The sequence below is a fragment of the Ascidiella aspersa genome, chromosome 2 (assembly GCF_963924565.1).
Source record: "Ascidiella aspersa chromosome 2, kaAscAspe10.2, whole genome shotgun sequence".
Taxonomy (NCBI): domain Eukaryota; kingdom Metazoa; phylum Chordata; class Ascidiacea; order Phlebobranchia; family Ascidiidae; genus Ascidiella; species Ascidiella aspersa.
In genome coordinates this window covers 1,833,335-1,848,757 of record NC_139448.1, presented here as the reverse complement: position 1 = coordinate 1,848,757, position 15,423 = coordinate 1,833,335, and the positions used below count along the sequence as shown (strand labels likewise).

The window sequence follows — 15,423 nt, the reverse complement described above, 5'->3', positions numbered from 1 at the left end:
ATATGCTGATGATAAAATGAAGTCTAAATACATTGCTAAAACGTTTTATTTAAAAAATAACTCTTGACCAACAATTAAGTCACTGTTTTCTATAAGGATTTTTTAAACAATATAAAATGTATCACTCGTCGGTAAGAAATGAACTACGTTACAGCAAAATTCTGTGTTCTCCTTATATACGTCAACGTTGCCCATTAGGCATCTTAATCCCAGTTAATGGGCAGTTGGTTCATCTAGTCATCAAGTCAGGTTTTGGGAAGATGTTACATGGGTTTTTCAATAAGCTTAGGCCTAAATAATTTGCGACATATGAAAATAAATTTCAGGATTCGGCGTTGTTGGAACAGTTTAGAAACTCTGGTCATTTAGAAAAATTACAACCACATTTTGGGAAAGTCCTATTTAGTATTTTAACAATAACGTTTCTATTATAACATGACAAATGGATTTTCAGAAGTTCAATAATACGCCAAGATTCTGGGTAGCTTTATTAAAGATTTAAAATGAAATGGAATTCTACTATTTTATCACTATTAAATGTAAATATTAGCTTAAACTTGGAAAAAAATAGTATAACACACCATTATATATTCCAATAGTTATTATGAAGATACTTTAGTGATTAAACTTTCTTAAATCGAAAAACGTTCCATATGGCTAGTCATTTGTTTAATCCGCCTTGAATTTTTTTGGTTCTATCAAACACCGCTTTTGTTACAAAATTTTTAATATTTTTTGAAAGTATTTCAGCAATACTTTTTGGCGTTTATAGAGTAAGTAAAAACCATTGTTTATTTAGTAATGAGATTAAAATAGGCTGAATCAGAATATTTGGGCGCTGGTCTAGAATCCTACCACATTTTTGTCCGGGGGTTAACTTGTATTGCTAACAATATTAGGCTTAGGGTGAGAGTTTGAGTTTAATAATAATACTCGAACCTACTCAAGCCCAACGCTAACCTACACCCTAACTTAAATAATAATGTGCGTTGTGGTAGGATTCTGACCAGTTTCAATAAATATTCCTAGTTTTATCATATTTTGTTTTTTTATTTTACACCTTTATAAAACTAAATGAATGATAAGCCTACATTTAAAACATCAAAGAACATAATAAAATTATTGTTTTTCTGCATGCCATGTTTTTTTAAAAAAAAAACTACTTGAACACCAGTCTATTAGTAAAGAGTTTTATGCCTTTATTTACTATTAGGTTGAATTTATAACTTCTCAGACTGGAAACTTGAAATACTGCGTTGGGGAGATCTTTTACGTAGTGCTTACACTTGAGGAGATGTGTATTTGTAAACTTGAAAACTCACTTGCTTAAATATTTTGCCAATTCATCTCTAAAGACAAACTTTTGTCTCAAGTTATTGCATCATGTTTTACTATTTTTATCCGGCAAATGTTGTAATGGTTTTTACACAGTTCTAACAATTTTGATTTTTTGACTTCTTAAAAATTTTGATTTTTTGACGATCTACCCTTATTTTAAGGACTATTTCTTTCACAACAACTTAAGTTGCTTACACCGAGCAAAATATGGATCGATTACTGAGACTTGGAACAGCAGGTGGTGGACTCGGTGGTCTCGGCCAAGCCCCTCAATCGGACGCCCCCATGGTCGACACGGCCGAGCAGGTTTACATCTCTTCCCTCGCTCTGCTAAAAATGTTGAAGCACGGTCGAGCCGGCGTTCCGATGGAAGTGATGGGTCTTATGCTCGGAGAATTTGTCGATGACTACACTGTGAGGGTTATCGATGTGTTTGCGATGCCACAGTCTGGAACTGGGGTCAGTGTGGAAGCGGTGGACCCGGTCTTCCAGGCCAAGATGTTGGACATGCTCAAGCAGACTGGACGACCTGAAATGGTGGTCGGCTGGTACCACTCTCACCCCGGGTTTGGATGCTGGCTCTCCGGGGTCGACATCAACACACAGCAGAGCTTTGAGGCGCTTTCAGAGCGAGCTGTGGCAGTCGTCGTTGATCCCATTCAGAGCGTGAAGGGGAAAGTCGTAATTGACGCATTTCGATTAATCAACCCAAACATGATGGTCCTCGGACAGGAACCGCGACAGACAACGTCCAACCTCGGACATCTTCAGAAGCCGTCAATTCAAGCGCTGATCCATGGGCTTAACCGGCACTATTACTCTATCGCAATCAACCATCGAAAGAACGAGCTCGAGCAGAAAATGCTGCTGAATCTGCACAAGCGAAGCTGGATCGACAACCTCACACTGGATGACTACAACGACCACTGTCGCACCAACGAGCAGGTCACCTCCGACATGCTGCAGCTTGCCAAGAACTACAAGAAGTCGCTCGATGAAGAAGAAAAGATGACTCCACAGCAACTTGCCATCAAGAATGTCGGAAAGCAGGATCCCAAAAGACATCTGGAGGAAAAAGTTGACGTCCTGATGACCAACAACATTGTACAGAGTCTCGGTGCAATGATTGACACTGTCGTCTTCAAATAGGCACTCATATGTTTCAAATGTGCACCCACTTGTTATCTATAGGCAAAATCTCCGTTTTGTTTTGCAGCGATTTCGGTTTTCTAAAAAGTTCAAACTGTATCTCATGGAGACTTTATATACTTAACAATATTGATCACTTAATATTGGCTATACTTTCCTTTTTAAAGCAAACCACTCCTATCAACAAAGATTGAAATTTAAATAAACATACACCGAGTGCTAACAGTGTAATGCATTCTGATGATTATTTGTTTTTTTAATCTTTCCTTCTAGAATTTTTTTTCCTATTTTTTAGTTATCTTCACTAAAACACAAATTGAACGATGTACTTGTATTATTAAGTAGCTGAAATTGTTGATTATGCCGTAAACTGCAAGGCTCAACATGGTTTAAATATATCCTGAGTAAATGCTGCTTACCATTAAACAAGTTGTTTGCATTAAAGGAGATTCTTTGAAAAGCAGAATGTTTATGAATATGAAGTGTGTGTTATTTAGACTTTGGATAACGAAACTGTTTAAGGTTTAGATTGCAACTATTGATTGGAAGTTTTAAAACCACCCGTTTCTAAAAATTGCTTAAAAAACAAAAATGACGTCAGAAGTTACGTCATAACGTGACGTCACAAAGTTACATCCTAACGTGATGTCATAAAGAAGTTACCTTAAAAACACAACACGTGTTCGTTGAAAAAAAGTTTTAAGGTTGGAGAGTTGTTAATTTCAATAAAACGCTACATTACAAAGATTTTATCGATTAACCCAAAGCGAAAAAACGCCTTTACATTGTTTAAGTTGCCTAAACTTTCATTTTCAAAGGTACGGTATCATAAGACTCCCGACGCATTTGGACTAAAACTAATATAGGCCTATTATATTGGGTAAAACTTGAGTTTTTATTACTATTATAAACTGTCAATTGAAGATACACACATAAAGTAGTACAACAATTGCGATCTAGCCCTCCTGAAGTCGTTTTTTTATTGTGTTGTATTTAACTTTTATGAGGTCACATTATGATGCAACTTTGTTACGCCCTTTTTAAAAAATTGTCATGAGCACCCAAACATAAGTCTTAGATCAGCGCCCGAACAAAAAGGAAATATTGAACAAGTGAGATTATAAAAAGCTTTTATTTCATGTTTAGATGCTCGGCTTTACAGTCTTTTGAGAAAAACGGTCGTCTATTTCTTACAACACCATTAAATGTATCAGACTACACCACATACAAGAGAAGCCATGCATAAAATGACGCACGTTGCCTTACAGTATTGGCTTTCAAAACATGACAATACAATACCACTATGTTTTGATTGAAAGCACATCGAGTAAAGTTACTAGCTAGTATATCTTGGAAATGCCAACTGGGAAGCCAAAGGGTTTCATTATCAGCTTATTATCAGACTACAGTATTAGCTCAGCATAATTTGGTTTGGCAAATGACAAAACGGTTTAGTATTTTGTTGACATCGATTACTTTTCACCGAGCGTTTTTGAAGTGCTTAAAATCGCCAAATTTTTGAAATAAATGCGTTTTAAACCTTTAAATATTTTAGTTCTGCGAAGGAAGTGTCAGGGCAAGATTGCAAAATCACTTTGAAAGTTGTTTTGATATTGACTGTTCATTATAGTTTGATCCAACATGATAGATTGTCTTGTAACTATATTTTATTAGCTGTTTACCACTTAAACAATGGTAATTTATATAGGATGTAAAGCAAATTGATTTAAGTATAATGGAATACTGAGTGTTTTACAAAAGTCGATGATCTATTTTTCGAAGCTAATACAAATACGATTAAGAACCGAATGCGACTCTAGGAGTCTCGGTTAAGAGCCACTGGTATAGGCTAACAATTGTTTTCCGCCCACGGTCCCACCCGAAAACGCTAATCGCATCTTTAATTCTAAATTAGGTAAAAGTTTTTTTCTAATGTCTAGTTTGTTAACGAATCTACACTTGAAAATGAACGATTTCTCGTCGACGGATCTTAACGAACTAAAGCAATTGGCGGAAAGTTTGAAAAAGCACTGCTATGTCAATGGGCGGGAAATAAACCCGAAGGAATCGGCGCAGGTTATTCGAAAACTTGGCCTGAAGTTTTACTCGCTTGCTAACAATGCCAAAGATGGTCGCCAGCAAAAGATCTCGCTGATTCGCAGCGCAGTGCTGCTAAATGCTGCCATCGTGCGGGCACCTCATAACGTTGCTGAAGTCAAGAAAGATCTTAACGAACTTTGTGCAAGGACATTTGCGCTGGCAAACTGTAATACCACTTTAGAAGAACTAAAACAATGTGTAGAAGACTTGGAAACTAGCTTAAAGGAAAAGAGGGACTGGGTGAAAGATACAGCCCTGGTCACCTTATCTCGCGCACAAAGTGACGATATAAGAATAAGGCTAGTTGAACAGATGCAAAAATGTTTGTCCGAGCATTACGAAAGAAACATGCATAACGTTATGGAGTTTTGCGTTGAGGCGAAAGGAAGCCCCCCTTGCAAATATGCATTGGTTGGTATGGGTTCTATTGCCAAAAAAGAAATAACTCCGTTTTCGGACTTTGAGCATATTTACCTTTTGGAAGAGGGCGTACAGGAACGAGCGGATTATGAAGACATTTTAGAATATTTTCGCTGGGTGTCTGTTTTATTTCAAATAATTTTGGTAAACTTGGGTGAAACCATAATTCCCCATGTTTCACTTCCGTTCATCAACAACTATGAAGATGGAAAGGGTTGGTTTTATGATGCTTACACACCCAATGGCGTATCGCTAGACGGGATGGTTTCATTTGCTTCTATATTTCCCCTCGGCAGATCAGAAACAGAGAAGAAAGATTGGGTTGCGGAGCTTATAAAGCCCGTGTCAAAAATGCTGGAGTATTTAGATGCCGGTATGGACCTGAAAAACGGCTATCACTTAGTTGATATGTTAACCAAAACATGCTTTGTATCCGGCGACTCATCCCTGCACGAAAAGTTTACTGATGGCGTTTCAGAGGCATTGAAACACCCTTCACTGCAATCACAGCTTGACGAACACATTAAAAAGAACTTGCAGAATTTTAGTATAGACAACCTGATAGGTTTTATGACTAGTTCAGAAAAAATAAACATCAAACGCGCTATTTATCGAAGCGTGACCTTGTTTATATCGGGAATCGGAAGAAAATGTTTATTTCAATCGGCATCGTCTTTTGAAGTGCTGCGAAACTTAAAAGACAGAAATGAATTTTCGTTACATATTACATCGTCGGACATAAGCGACTTTCAATTGGCCCTTGCCTTTGCCTGCGAAGTTCGCGTGAGAAGCTACATAGAACGCTCTGCTCAGTCTGACTGGGTTTATACAGAAAGCGAGATCAAGCCTTTTCGCGAGACCTTACTAAATTCTTTTAAAACACACCAAATCATAAGGTTTTACTCGGCAACTATGGGGTTGCAACAATTTGTCCAATATCTTACAACGGGAGAGAACTACGAAGCTCCCGGGCCGCTCGTGGTTGTGCCCAATATTCTGATGTCCTTGAATTTGTTTCAAGACGTAATTAACTTTTGTAAAAATTATAGAAAAGGGCGACATCTCTGTTTAGACGTAATCGAAATAACTTTCATTATTCAAAGTGCGGCATTATTAGGTGATGGAAAGCCTGCCAAAGCAATTGAAATCCTTGAAAGGGTGTCGAAAAAAAGCGTATTATATCCTATTAGTCTTGGTGTAATTTCGCGTTGTTTCACACAACTTCACGAATATCGCAAGTCGATAGAATACTCACAGAAAGCTTTAAACTTGATCAATCATGAAGAGGCATCAAGCGGCTTCGATTGGGCTGCATTTAAAAACACTTGTCGCCGCCTTCTAAGCACAAGTTGTTTGGCAGAGGGTCGGGTTGATGAAGCGGAAATCTTAGTTAAAGAGTCCCCTGAAAAGCATGACGATCTTAGTAAGGTTAGCAACGTTGCACTTTGCCACTTCACCCAACGTAACTTAGACAAATGCCTGGAATATCGCTTTAAACAGTTGGATCTTTGCAAGAAAAAAGCAGAAGACGAAAATCGTGACCAGGATGTCGCTCATGCCCATATTAAGATCGCCGAATGCTTCGTTCAGATGGAAAACTTTTCACTAGCAACGGAAAAATTAGAAAAGGCCATTCAAATTTTGAGCGACGAGAAATGTAGAATAAAGGAAGATGGTGACAGGCATTTTCACTTGGCTCGTTGCCACGATATATTTGCTCAAATTGCAATGAAGAAAGGCGAGTTTATGAAAGCAAAACAACTCTTATGCCAGGCTCACGATTTGTATTGCGACCCGATATACAAACAGATGACAATAGCACGATCGCACTACATTTCTGTCCACGAACATTTGCGCAAGAAGAGATATAACGAGGCGTTGGTTGAAGCAAAGTTGTCTCAGAAGATGTGGAAGGAATTTCCGACAAAACGATTTAACATAGAGAAGTGTGCCGGCTTCCTTTCTATTGCGACTTGTTACTTAAAGTTGTCCATGTTTAAAAGCGCCGAAGAAACCTACAGCGCTTACGAAAAATGCAGAGATCAGCTGCCGGCACCTATCAAGTCCGAGTTTAAGGAGCCCTACGAACACGTGTTGCAAATCGCCATTAGCGACTTTGAAGAGGGCAATTACGACCAGGTGATTTGTCTGTTCGAGTGGCAAGCCGTATTTTGGACGCGATCAAATGACACGAAGAAGGATTTTTTTGCGCTTACTGTTAAGTCACGCTACAGGCGAATACACAAAAGGCGTGGAACTAAGGCTGGCGCGAAGCCGTTCATTTGTACAGTTGTTAAAAACGAGGACTTGAGCCCATGAACCAGCCACGGTTCGTAAAAACAAGGCAGGTGCAGCCGCGTCTTGCACAAAATTAAAATTCTAAAATTTAAAAACACATTTGAAGTTGGTTTAGATCCCGGCTCAATTTTGTCGCAAACGTAACAATTTTTTTTATTACGTAAAGCTAGTTTTATGATCTATTGAACTGTTTGATTACTCTTTTTTACGCGTTGTACCATTTAAAAAATTAGTATTACTTTAATATCTTCTTATATTTCGCATGACTGCTTTTCAGAAGTAGACAAACGTATGTAGGGCGGGTTATAATTATTTGCCAAGATTACTATGTAAAACAACTGATTGTCGCTTTTTGAGCAAACTTCTGTTCATGTTCACCATGTTTTTGCACGTTTTAAACAAATATTTACAGTCCAAAAAATGTTGTCGTTATTTCTAGTTATTTGCGAGTTTATTTTTTTGGCCCATCGCGTCACATATCCTTTTAAGTAAAGTTTTAGCAGTTATACCAAGTTAAGCGATATTTTTAATTGTTTTACGACGTCACGTTATGACGTAACTTTGTGACGTCATTCTTGAAAAATTCATGCTTCCGCTAAACAAAAAAACTGTATCCGCCCCTATGTGTGTGCGTTTTGGTGCCTATTGCAGAAGTAGTTTGCAAAGATGCCTTTGTAATTTACTTCTTACCCCACGAATCAATTTTGGGGTAAAAATGGGAAGCTGTTTATTAATATCAACCTACTGCATGTAAAGCTAGGCAATGCATCAAGCTGAGACCAATATGTATACTTTGGCGCTAGAACTACTGTATATACGAAAAAACAGCTACATCTGTTGTGGAATGCAAATAACTATTTTATTTACAAAAAATGTTTTTTTAAGATACGAATATTTCCAACAATGGTTAATAAAAAAAAAATAATAGTAAACGTTTTACTACAACCTCCAAACCATTATGCTCCAAAAAAAAATAAAATAAAAATACGAAAGTTAAGTGGCACATAATCAGTTTTCCAATAACATCTAATTTTCCTTCCATGTATTGTACAAACCGCTAAACAATTAAAATGAGCTATGACTACAAATTGATTGCTTATTTTCAGCCAAGTCAGCCAACATAACGCGCTGTGAGCTTCAGGCAGCCTGAATTTGCGTGTTCAGTCGTGCAAGAATTCACTCAAGCGTTGGAAGCTTCTGCAAGAATAAAGTCCCCTCCAGCGTCATGACATTTACAAAGCGATGTTTTGCAAACGTTTCCTTCAAACCGCTTTCTAGATTAGATTGAAACATTTCTGTAGCGCAAGGCTAAATCATGTGTAGTTTTTCAATCTTAACAATGAAGGAGTTATCAATTACCAGTAGTATAACTGAAACTAATATAACCTACTTGAGATACCCCTGATTACTATCTTTTTAAAAACGGACGCTGCTTATGGTTGGAATTTAAGTGCAGTTAGCTAGCAAACATGTTAGTGTGTGACGTTTTTGTCTTGTCTGCTGGCAACGAAATAGCTTGCTTATAAATTTCATTCGCAACTTCATTTAGGCATGCCTTAAACTGCGGCACTTTATTTCGATGTTAATACCCGACATTTTAGTACACCGAGTGCATTTGGAATGGCAATTAATGAGATCAGTTGACCTATTGAGGACTACAGCAAGGAATAGCCTTCCCTTGCACTATAATAGTGCTCACGCTTACTGGTTTCGGTAAGCCTTGTGTATTATATAATGTGGGTCGTTATCGTTGGCCTAAAGCAGAAAAATCCATGATACCACAATATTATGACCAACGACATTTAAAACCAAATACGAGTAATAACAAAAGTCCTAAATTTATTGCAATAAAACCTAAACGGCTTAAAACACGCCTCAAACTGTAGTGAGAGGGTATGGGACACGATAGGGGATCATCGGTCCGTTTTTTTAGTGTCGAAGATTTGGCGGGCTGGTTTAAATGGCGCCACTGTTTTGGTAACGGATTTTTTGGTCCCTATTCCGACTATTTGGTAGCATATGTCCTATTTTGGTCTTATTTCAAACTGTGTTTAATTCCAACGTTTATGTTGCTCTAGTTTCGGCCTTATGGCTGATTCCTATACATTGTGGTATTGCAGTTTCACTTTTTCGTTATAACACGATCGTCTGATTTGACCAAATAGTAATATTACTGCCATAGTGTCTTTCATCAAGGCGAAATATTGCAGATATAAATTATCGGGTGTGTTGTGATACAACAGCCAGGTCTCGGTTATGTCAGGCATTCATTTACAAAATTGCTATCAAGCTGTGTAACTAAAACATCCACGAAATGAAGTTGGTTGTGTTTGGCGCCACTGGAAGAACTGGCCGGGCTGTTTTGAGGCTAGGAACGCTAGATGAAGGTAAATGACTAGTTTATACTGCTAATTGATTCAACCAGATACACATGGATGGCATAAATCGTCTTCGAAAAAACGTTTTCCAAGTTCATTTAAAGTTTTAGGAATAAAAAACAGAGAGTCGGTTGAAATAACCCGAGTCCGACTCCGGCCGAATTTTCCGATATCGTTTTACGCATGCGCACATCGGCCGGTAAATGATTACGTTTCTTAGACTTTGATAAGCTTCAGGTAACATATATGAAATTTGTAAACAAGGGGTGGATTTTAGGGGGGACAAGGCCCCCCAAAAAACTATTTTTGCATGTTTTACTTCGAAAATGAAATCGATGTACATATTTAATGGTACCGGTTAAGCCTAAACAAAAATATGAACCCACCCCTGTATGTTGTTGATTTTGCCTTAGCATGCCTTGTATCAAAGTGAACAGTTAGGAGTCAACTATAGCAGCTACGGTATTTTTTCGATTAGTTTTTTCATGATACCAATATTTAAAAAAAAAGGGATATAAATCAACCACAAAGCTCTATTTACCCGATTGAATTGTTTTTTACATTAAGTTTTCGTTATTTACAATGATTTCGTTTAGGCGTGAATTTAAAAACCTCGTTTTGCCTTTTCAACAATTTTACAAAATAAAAAACAAGAGAATAAAAAGTATTTGATACTAATTGGGCCATAATATAAAGCTTGCTTCTGCAGTAATCAACGTTGGGTATAATTCCGAACAGGACTTTTTTATGTTGTTCCAATGACTTGCACTGGGACTTTATTTGTTTATTTATTTTTATTACTTTTTGTTTATTAAAAATTGACTTGAACTTTTTAAATAACTTATTTACAACACTGAACAATTTTTCCGATTTTTGCCGTTTCAGATTTACAAATAAAAGCTTTTGTTCGATCGCCTTCGAAAATCCCGGTTGATATTCGCAGCAAACTTAGTGTTGTGGTTGGAGATGTTTTGCAAGAGGAAGAAGTGAGTCGAGCTACTGAGGGAATGGACGGGGTTATCTCTTGCATTGGAACTGGATTTAACCTAGGTAATTTTGTACGTTTGTAAGCCTAATTAAAGAATGCTTGTTTTGGGCATTAAAGTAATGGTTCTTAAAAGTGTTGTAATGACTTAATTTAATGATTACTAGACGAAATACCCGGCGTTGCACAGGTTAAATAGAATATTTACCATCACGAAGTCTAACTGAATTTTATCTGGTTAAACAAAACGAAACAATCCATCATACTGTGGCTCTTTATTAATTTACGTAACGAAAACCCGTGACATATGTCGATCAAAAATTACTAACAAACGTAAAAAAGTTGTAGCAGCAATTGTTCAAATTCCGCAAAATTCAAGCAAATAAGTCATCACGGTAAATACCATTCTGCATCCAACGGAAAAAATCGCGTTTAAAAAGTAAATTTGCTCAGTGTTCAAACCGCTGCAACAAACGCGATGTTTTGCTAACTCAGTCAAATGTTGCGTAACCACTGTTGTGTGATGTTTTTGAATGGTACGACTAAATAATCGACTATAGCACACAACACTTCGCTAAGCCTGCAATACATCTTTTAAGTAACGAAAACCCTTGACATTTGTCAATTGACAATAACGCGCAAACGTAAAACTTCAGGTTGTAGCAGCAATTTGTTTAGACTTGCTTGATAGCGTAATATTTAAAAAAATACGTAATCCCGGTGCTAAACTGCGTCAAACGTGAGAAAAATGCTTACTATTAACTCCTGCAATAAAAGCAATATTTCGCGAACTCTGCCAAATATTGCGTGGTTAAACACATTGTAAGAAGTCATTAGGCTTTGGCCTCAATCACCATCACAACATTGCTGGGAAGGCTTGTTGTACGATATACGTGTAGGTTTCCTGATGTTTTTTCAAAGTATGTTTAATATACGACCCGTGTGGTAGCAGTACATAACGTACAACGAAAGAAAACCTCGTTTGAAAAGTAATCTGCTTAGTGTTCAAATTGCGACAACAAATGCGATGTTTTGCGAACTCTGTCTAAATTTTGCGTGGTTAAATATACTGCTAAAAGTGGTAAACTTAAGTCTTTACTTGGAACGTTGCACACGTTCGGTTACAATAAATTTCATAACAGGTTATGTTTTTTTGCCTTGAGCCTATTGTGTGCACCAAAGCGCTGGTCGTCCCTTGACTTATAAGGATTGAAATTAAATTACTCTTTTCACACGGTTTTTTATACACAGCAACAAAAAATGTAGCGACATTTATCGATCCAGAATTGCTAACAAACGCCTTAGAAATAAAAGTTGCTCACCCGTAACCGGTTTGCGACGGCGCTCGCTTGAGATGCGCGACTTTCTCTCATAGAAAGAAACAGATTTTTTCTGTCTGGGAGCATACGACTTTCTTTCAATTTTTCCCACTTGCTCGGCGACTCGCTTAAGTGGGAGCAAAATGAGCCACGGTTGCTCTGTCTGTGTCTCCCTAAAATGCGAACATGCAGCCGACTGCCGACTCACAAACTTTCCATTTTATTATGTTTAGATATGTAGGGTTTTGGTTGGGTGTTAAATGAATTGATTTAGGTTTTTTAAGACTGTTTTTCTTTTAAGACTTGTTTTACAGCAAAACTTTTTCTCATAAAATTTTATATAAATTAATTTTTAGTAAAATGCTGGTTTAGTTATCCGAGAAAAAATATAATAAAACGCTTTAATATTTATAGGTCTACTGTCAGGCTAAAAGACCAAAACTTACTCTCCTAAATAAAAAAAATGCTTAGATTATAATAGCTCCACTTTTTAGCATTGCTTTCTGTTTTTTAAGTTCTAATCTGTTTTTTTAAGGCGAAACAACACTGATTTCTCAGGGAACTGAAAACATAATAAACGGAATGCGAAAATACGGGGTTAAGAAAATCGTGGTCGTCAATGTTGGTGAGTCCGGTGACTTTTAGATTTTGATTAGATTTTAAAAGTCGAAAATCTCCCGCTATAAGAATAAAAAACAGTTTTTTTACGTTGAGATGACTGTTTCCACACAAATAGGAAAAAAATGGTAATTCTGTTGGTAGATACTGCAGTATGAAATTATCCATATATGATTAGATGGGTAATTTGACACAAAATTGTGCGTTCTCTGCAGTCGGTCAAAAAGCAGCTTCAGAAGGGCTAGATCTCAGTTATTAACACACATGTGTGTGCTCATGTTTCATTCTCTGAAGAAATCATAATATTTGAAATGCTTTCTTTCAAAAGTTAGGAATCAACAGTAATTTAGAAAAAAAATTAATAAATTTTTCAGCTTTTATGCTTCCCGAAAGTCGTCGGGTTCCGTTCTACCTGAAAAAGGTGACAGCCGATCACCGGAGGACTTACGAGAAGCTTCGAGAAGTGAAAGACATCGACTGGGTTCTCTGTACGCCGCCACGCATAGCTGAACTTGCTAATAGGAGGAAGTATAAGGTTGGTTTGTCCGAATTCGGGCTAGACGTGAAGACATTGGATGAGTTGAGTTGTTTAACTTCATTTTTCCCCACGTCCTTAAACCATGCCGCATAAACTAGCCTAAACTAACACAGTATAACAATTCTATGTTTTAATGTTGGATTCGATTTTGAGCAGGTTCTCGAGCTAACTTTAAATAATTAGGACCAGTGGTTCTAAAGCTGAGTCTGAAAATCCACCCCGCCCTCTCATCAAAATATAGGACGTGATAAATTAGGCTATATTCGCAAGTACACGACTTTTTTAGAATTTTGAAGATGACAAATCAATTGACAGCTTGTACACAGTAAGTAAAGTTTGCGTGAATTACTAGTTGAAATGCTAGAGTTATTTTATCGTTATTTAAAAATATCCTTGTTGTGCAAACAAAGCAAAAAGCGTCAGCCGGGTAAAAAAGTTTAAGAAGACCTTTGTTAGAAGACTAACTTGTTTTATTGCCCCCGAACTAATTTTTCAGTTCCACGGAAACCAGCGGGTTTTCGAAAGCTTTGATTCCAAGATAAATCACAATCAGCCCTTTGATTATTTGGAAAAGAGACTTCTTCAACAATGGACCGTTTTACTTTCAGACCTGCATTAACAAACAACCGAACGGTCCATTCGCTGTCGGGACAAACGACCTTGCTCATTGGCTCATATCATGCGTGAGAGACGATCATATGATGGAAGATCACGCTCACAAGATGGTCGGCATCTCTAGTGAGCTCACCATGATCGACAAACTGACTCTCACCTCGTTTAGAAAGTATCTGTTGATCATCGTTGTTTTTGGTGTCGTTTATTTTGTGATAAACAAGTTATATTAGAAAAAAATAACGCCATTTCAGTTCAATTGAACCCGATGACCATAGTGAGGCATTGACACCAAACTGTATGTCACAATAGCCACGCCCGATAATATCGGATCGGAGCCGATACCCGATGCCAAGTGTTAGTATCGTTACTCGTCCGATACTAGGCTGGTATCGATGCCGACCATGATTTGCTATCCAACTCTTAAAATAAATTTAAACAATCTGAAAAGATTACCTTTGAACGTGCCAATTTCATCTATAACACGTTTTTTTTACATATTCAGTAATTAATCCTAAGTTAGAGCATTCAAAATGTTTTAATTGAATTCTATGCAAGACTTGTACTTCTACTGGCCGAGAATTATTTAGTAAAAATCAATTTTATTTTTTCTTGACACGTAATATGTAATTAATAATTATAATAGATCCGCAAACTATGAAGTGCTTCGTAGGGTTGGATTTGATTTCTGTTTGAATGGGTTGCATTACTCGTAAAATAAATAAGCAAATATATTTAATTTTCCATTGTGTTTTTACCCGAAAATATTTTTAGACAAAAAGCGCTATGCTCACTACGGCATGTTATGCTGTGTGACCTCACAAATCCTTCAAAAGTCAAATTTATGCCAATATAATTTATAAATGTCATTATATCTATAAATATACGATTTTTTTTATGTGTTTAACATCTCACGTATCCTATCAATTTATCAGAATGCAATTTTAGCCATAAAACACAATTGTGCTCAAGAAAAGCGTTTTTTTTAAATCAGTTGTTTTATGACGTAATTTATGATGTAATCGTTTAAAATGTTCATAACCCTAAAAATGAAATCCAGGATCCCCCCTGGATATTGTTTAGTAAATAAATGTTAAGTCATATACGAGTAATGTTTGCTTATATGATTTATTTGAATATACAAAATATAACATTTAAGTAGAAAATAGAAATGTTTTTGGAAGAAAAAATACTTCTAAACCATAGCGGTCGAGAAACACAGTTAATATTGAAATAAATGGCAATGTTGACAAATTGTATTTACTCTGACATAAAAAAGCACAGTTGTGCGAAAGCTTGTCAACTTTAAAATACAATCTGTCAATAGTGCCACTCGTTTTCAGTTTTTAATAAGACAAATACGGCTATGAACCAATACAGTTAATATTAAGAATATAAAAAGTCGGTGTCATTTTAAACGTTTAGAAGTAAGTGGTATTTTGAGAAGTAGGTGTCATTTTGAACGTTCGAATTACTCTTTATTCATTTTCAACAGATACCTACTTCTGTATGGGCTTTGATATTCTTACTACTTTCGTCTTTTTACAACCTCCAACCATAATGCTCGACAGTTAATATCGTTACACCATAGTTACGAAGGTTGCTCCTAATAGTTGGACAGGCCTAGAACTCACACAAAGGTAAACGACCCCCAATGCCATAAAGGTT

General features: G+C 36.8%; 2 protein-coding genes across 2 annotated transcripts; both read left to right on the top strand.

Annotated features, from left to right (window-relative positions):
* Window positions 1-750: 750 nt before the first annotated feature.
* On the top strand, window positions 751-2,857 carry LOC146163083 (ubiquitin C-terminal hydrolase PSMD14). Its single transcript, XM_083381694.1, has 2 exons — window positions 751-773; window positions 1,500-2,857. Exon 2 carries the CDS (start codon window positions 1,546-1,548, stop codon window positions 2,485-2,487), a length of 942 nt encoding a protein of 313 aa, XP_083237820.1. The 5' UTR covers window positions 751-773; window positions 1,500-1,545; the 3' UTR covers window positions 2,488-2,857.
* A 6,762-nt stretch (window positions 2,858-9,619) lies between these two features.
* Window positions 9,620-14,151, top strand: LOC146163082 (flavin reductase (NADPH)-like). Its single transcript, XM_083382878.1, has 5 exons — window positions 9,620-9,692; window positions 10,569-10,733; window positions 12,523-12,612; window positions 12,980-13,140; window positions 13,752-14,151. Exons 1-5 carry the CDS (start codon window positions 9,620-9,622, stop codon window positions 13,986-13,988), a joined length of 726 nt encoding a protein of 241 aa, XP_083239004.1. The 3' UTR covers window positions 13,989-14,151.
* Window positions 14,152-15,423: the final 1,272 nt, after the last annotated feature.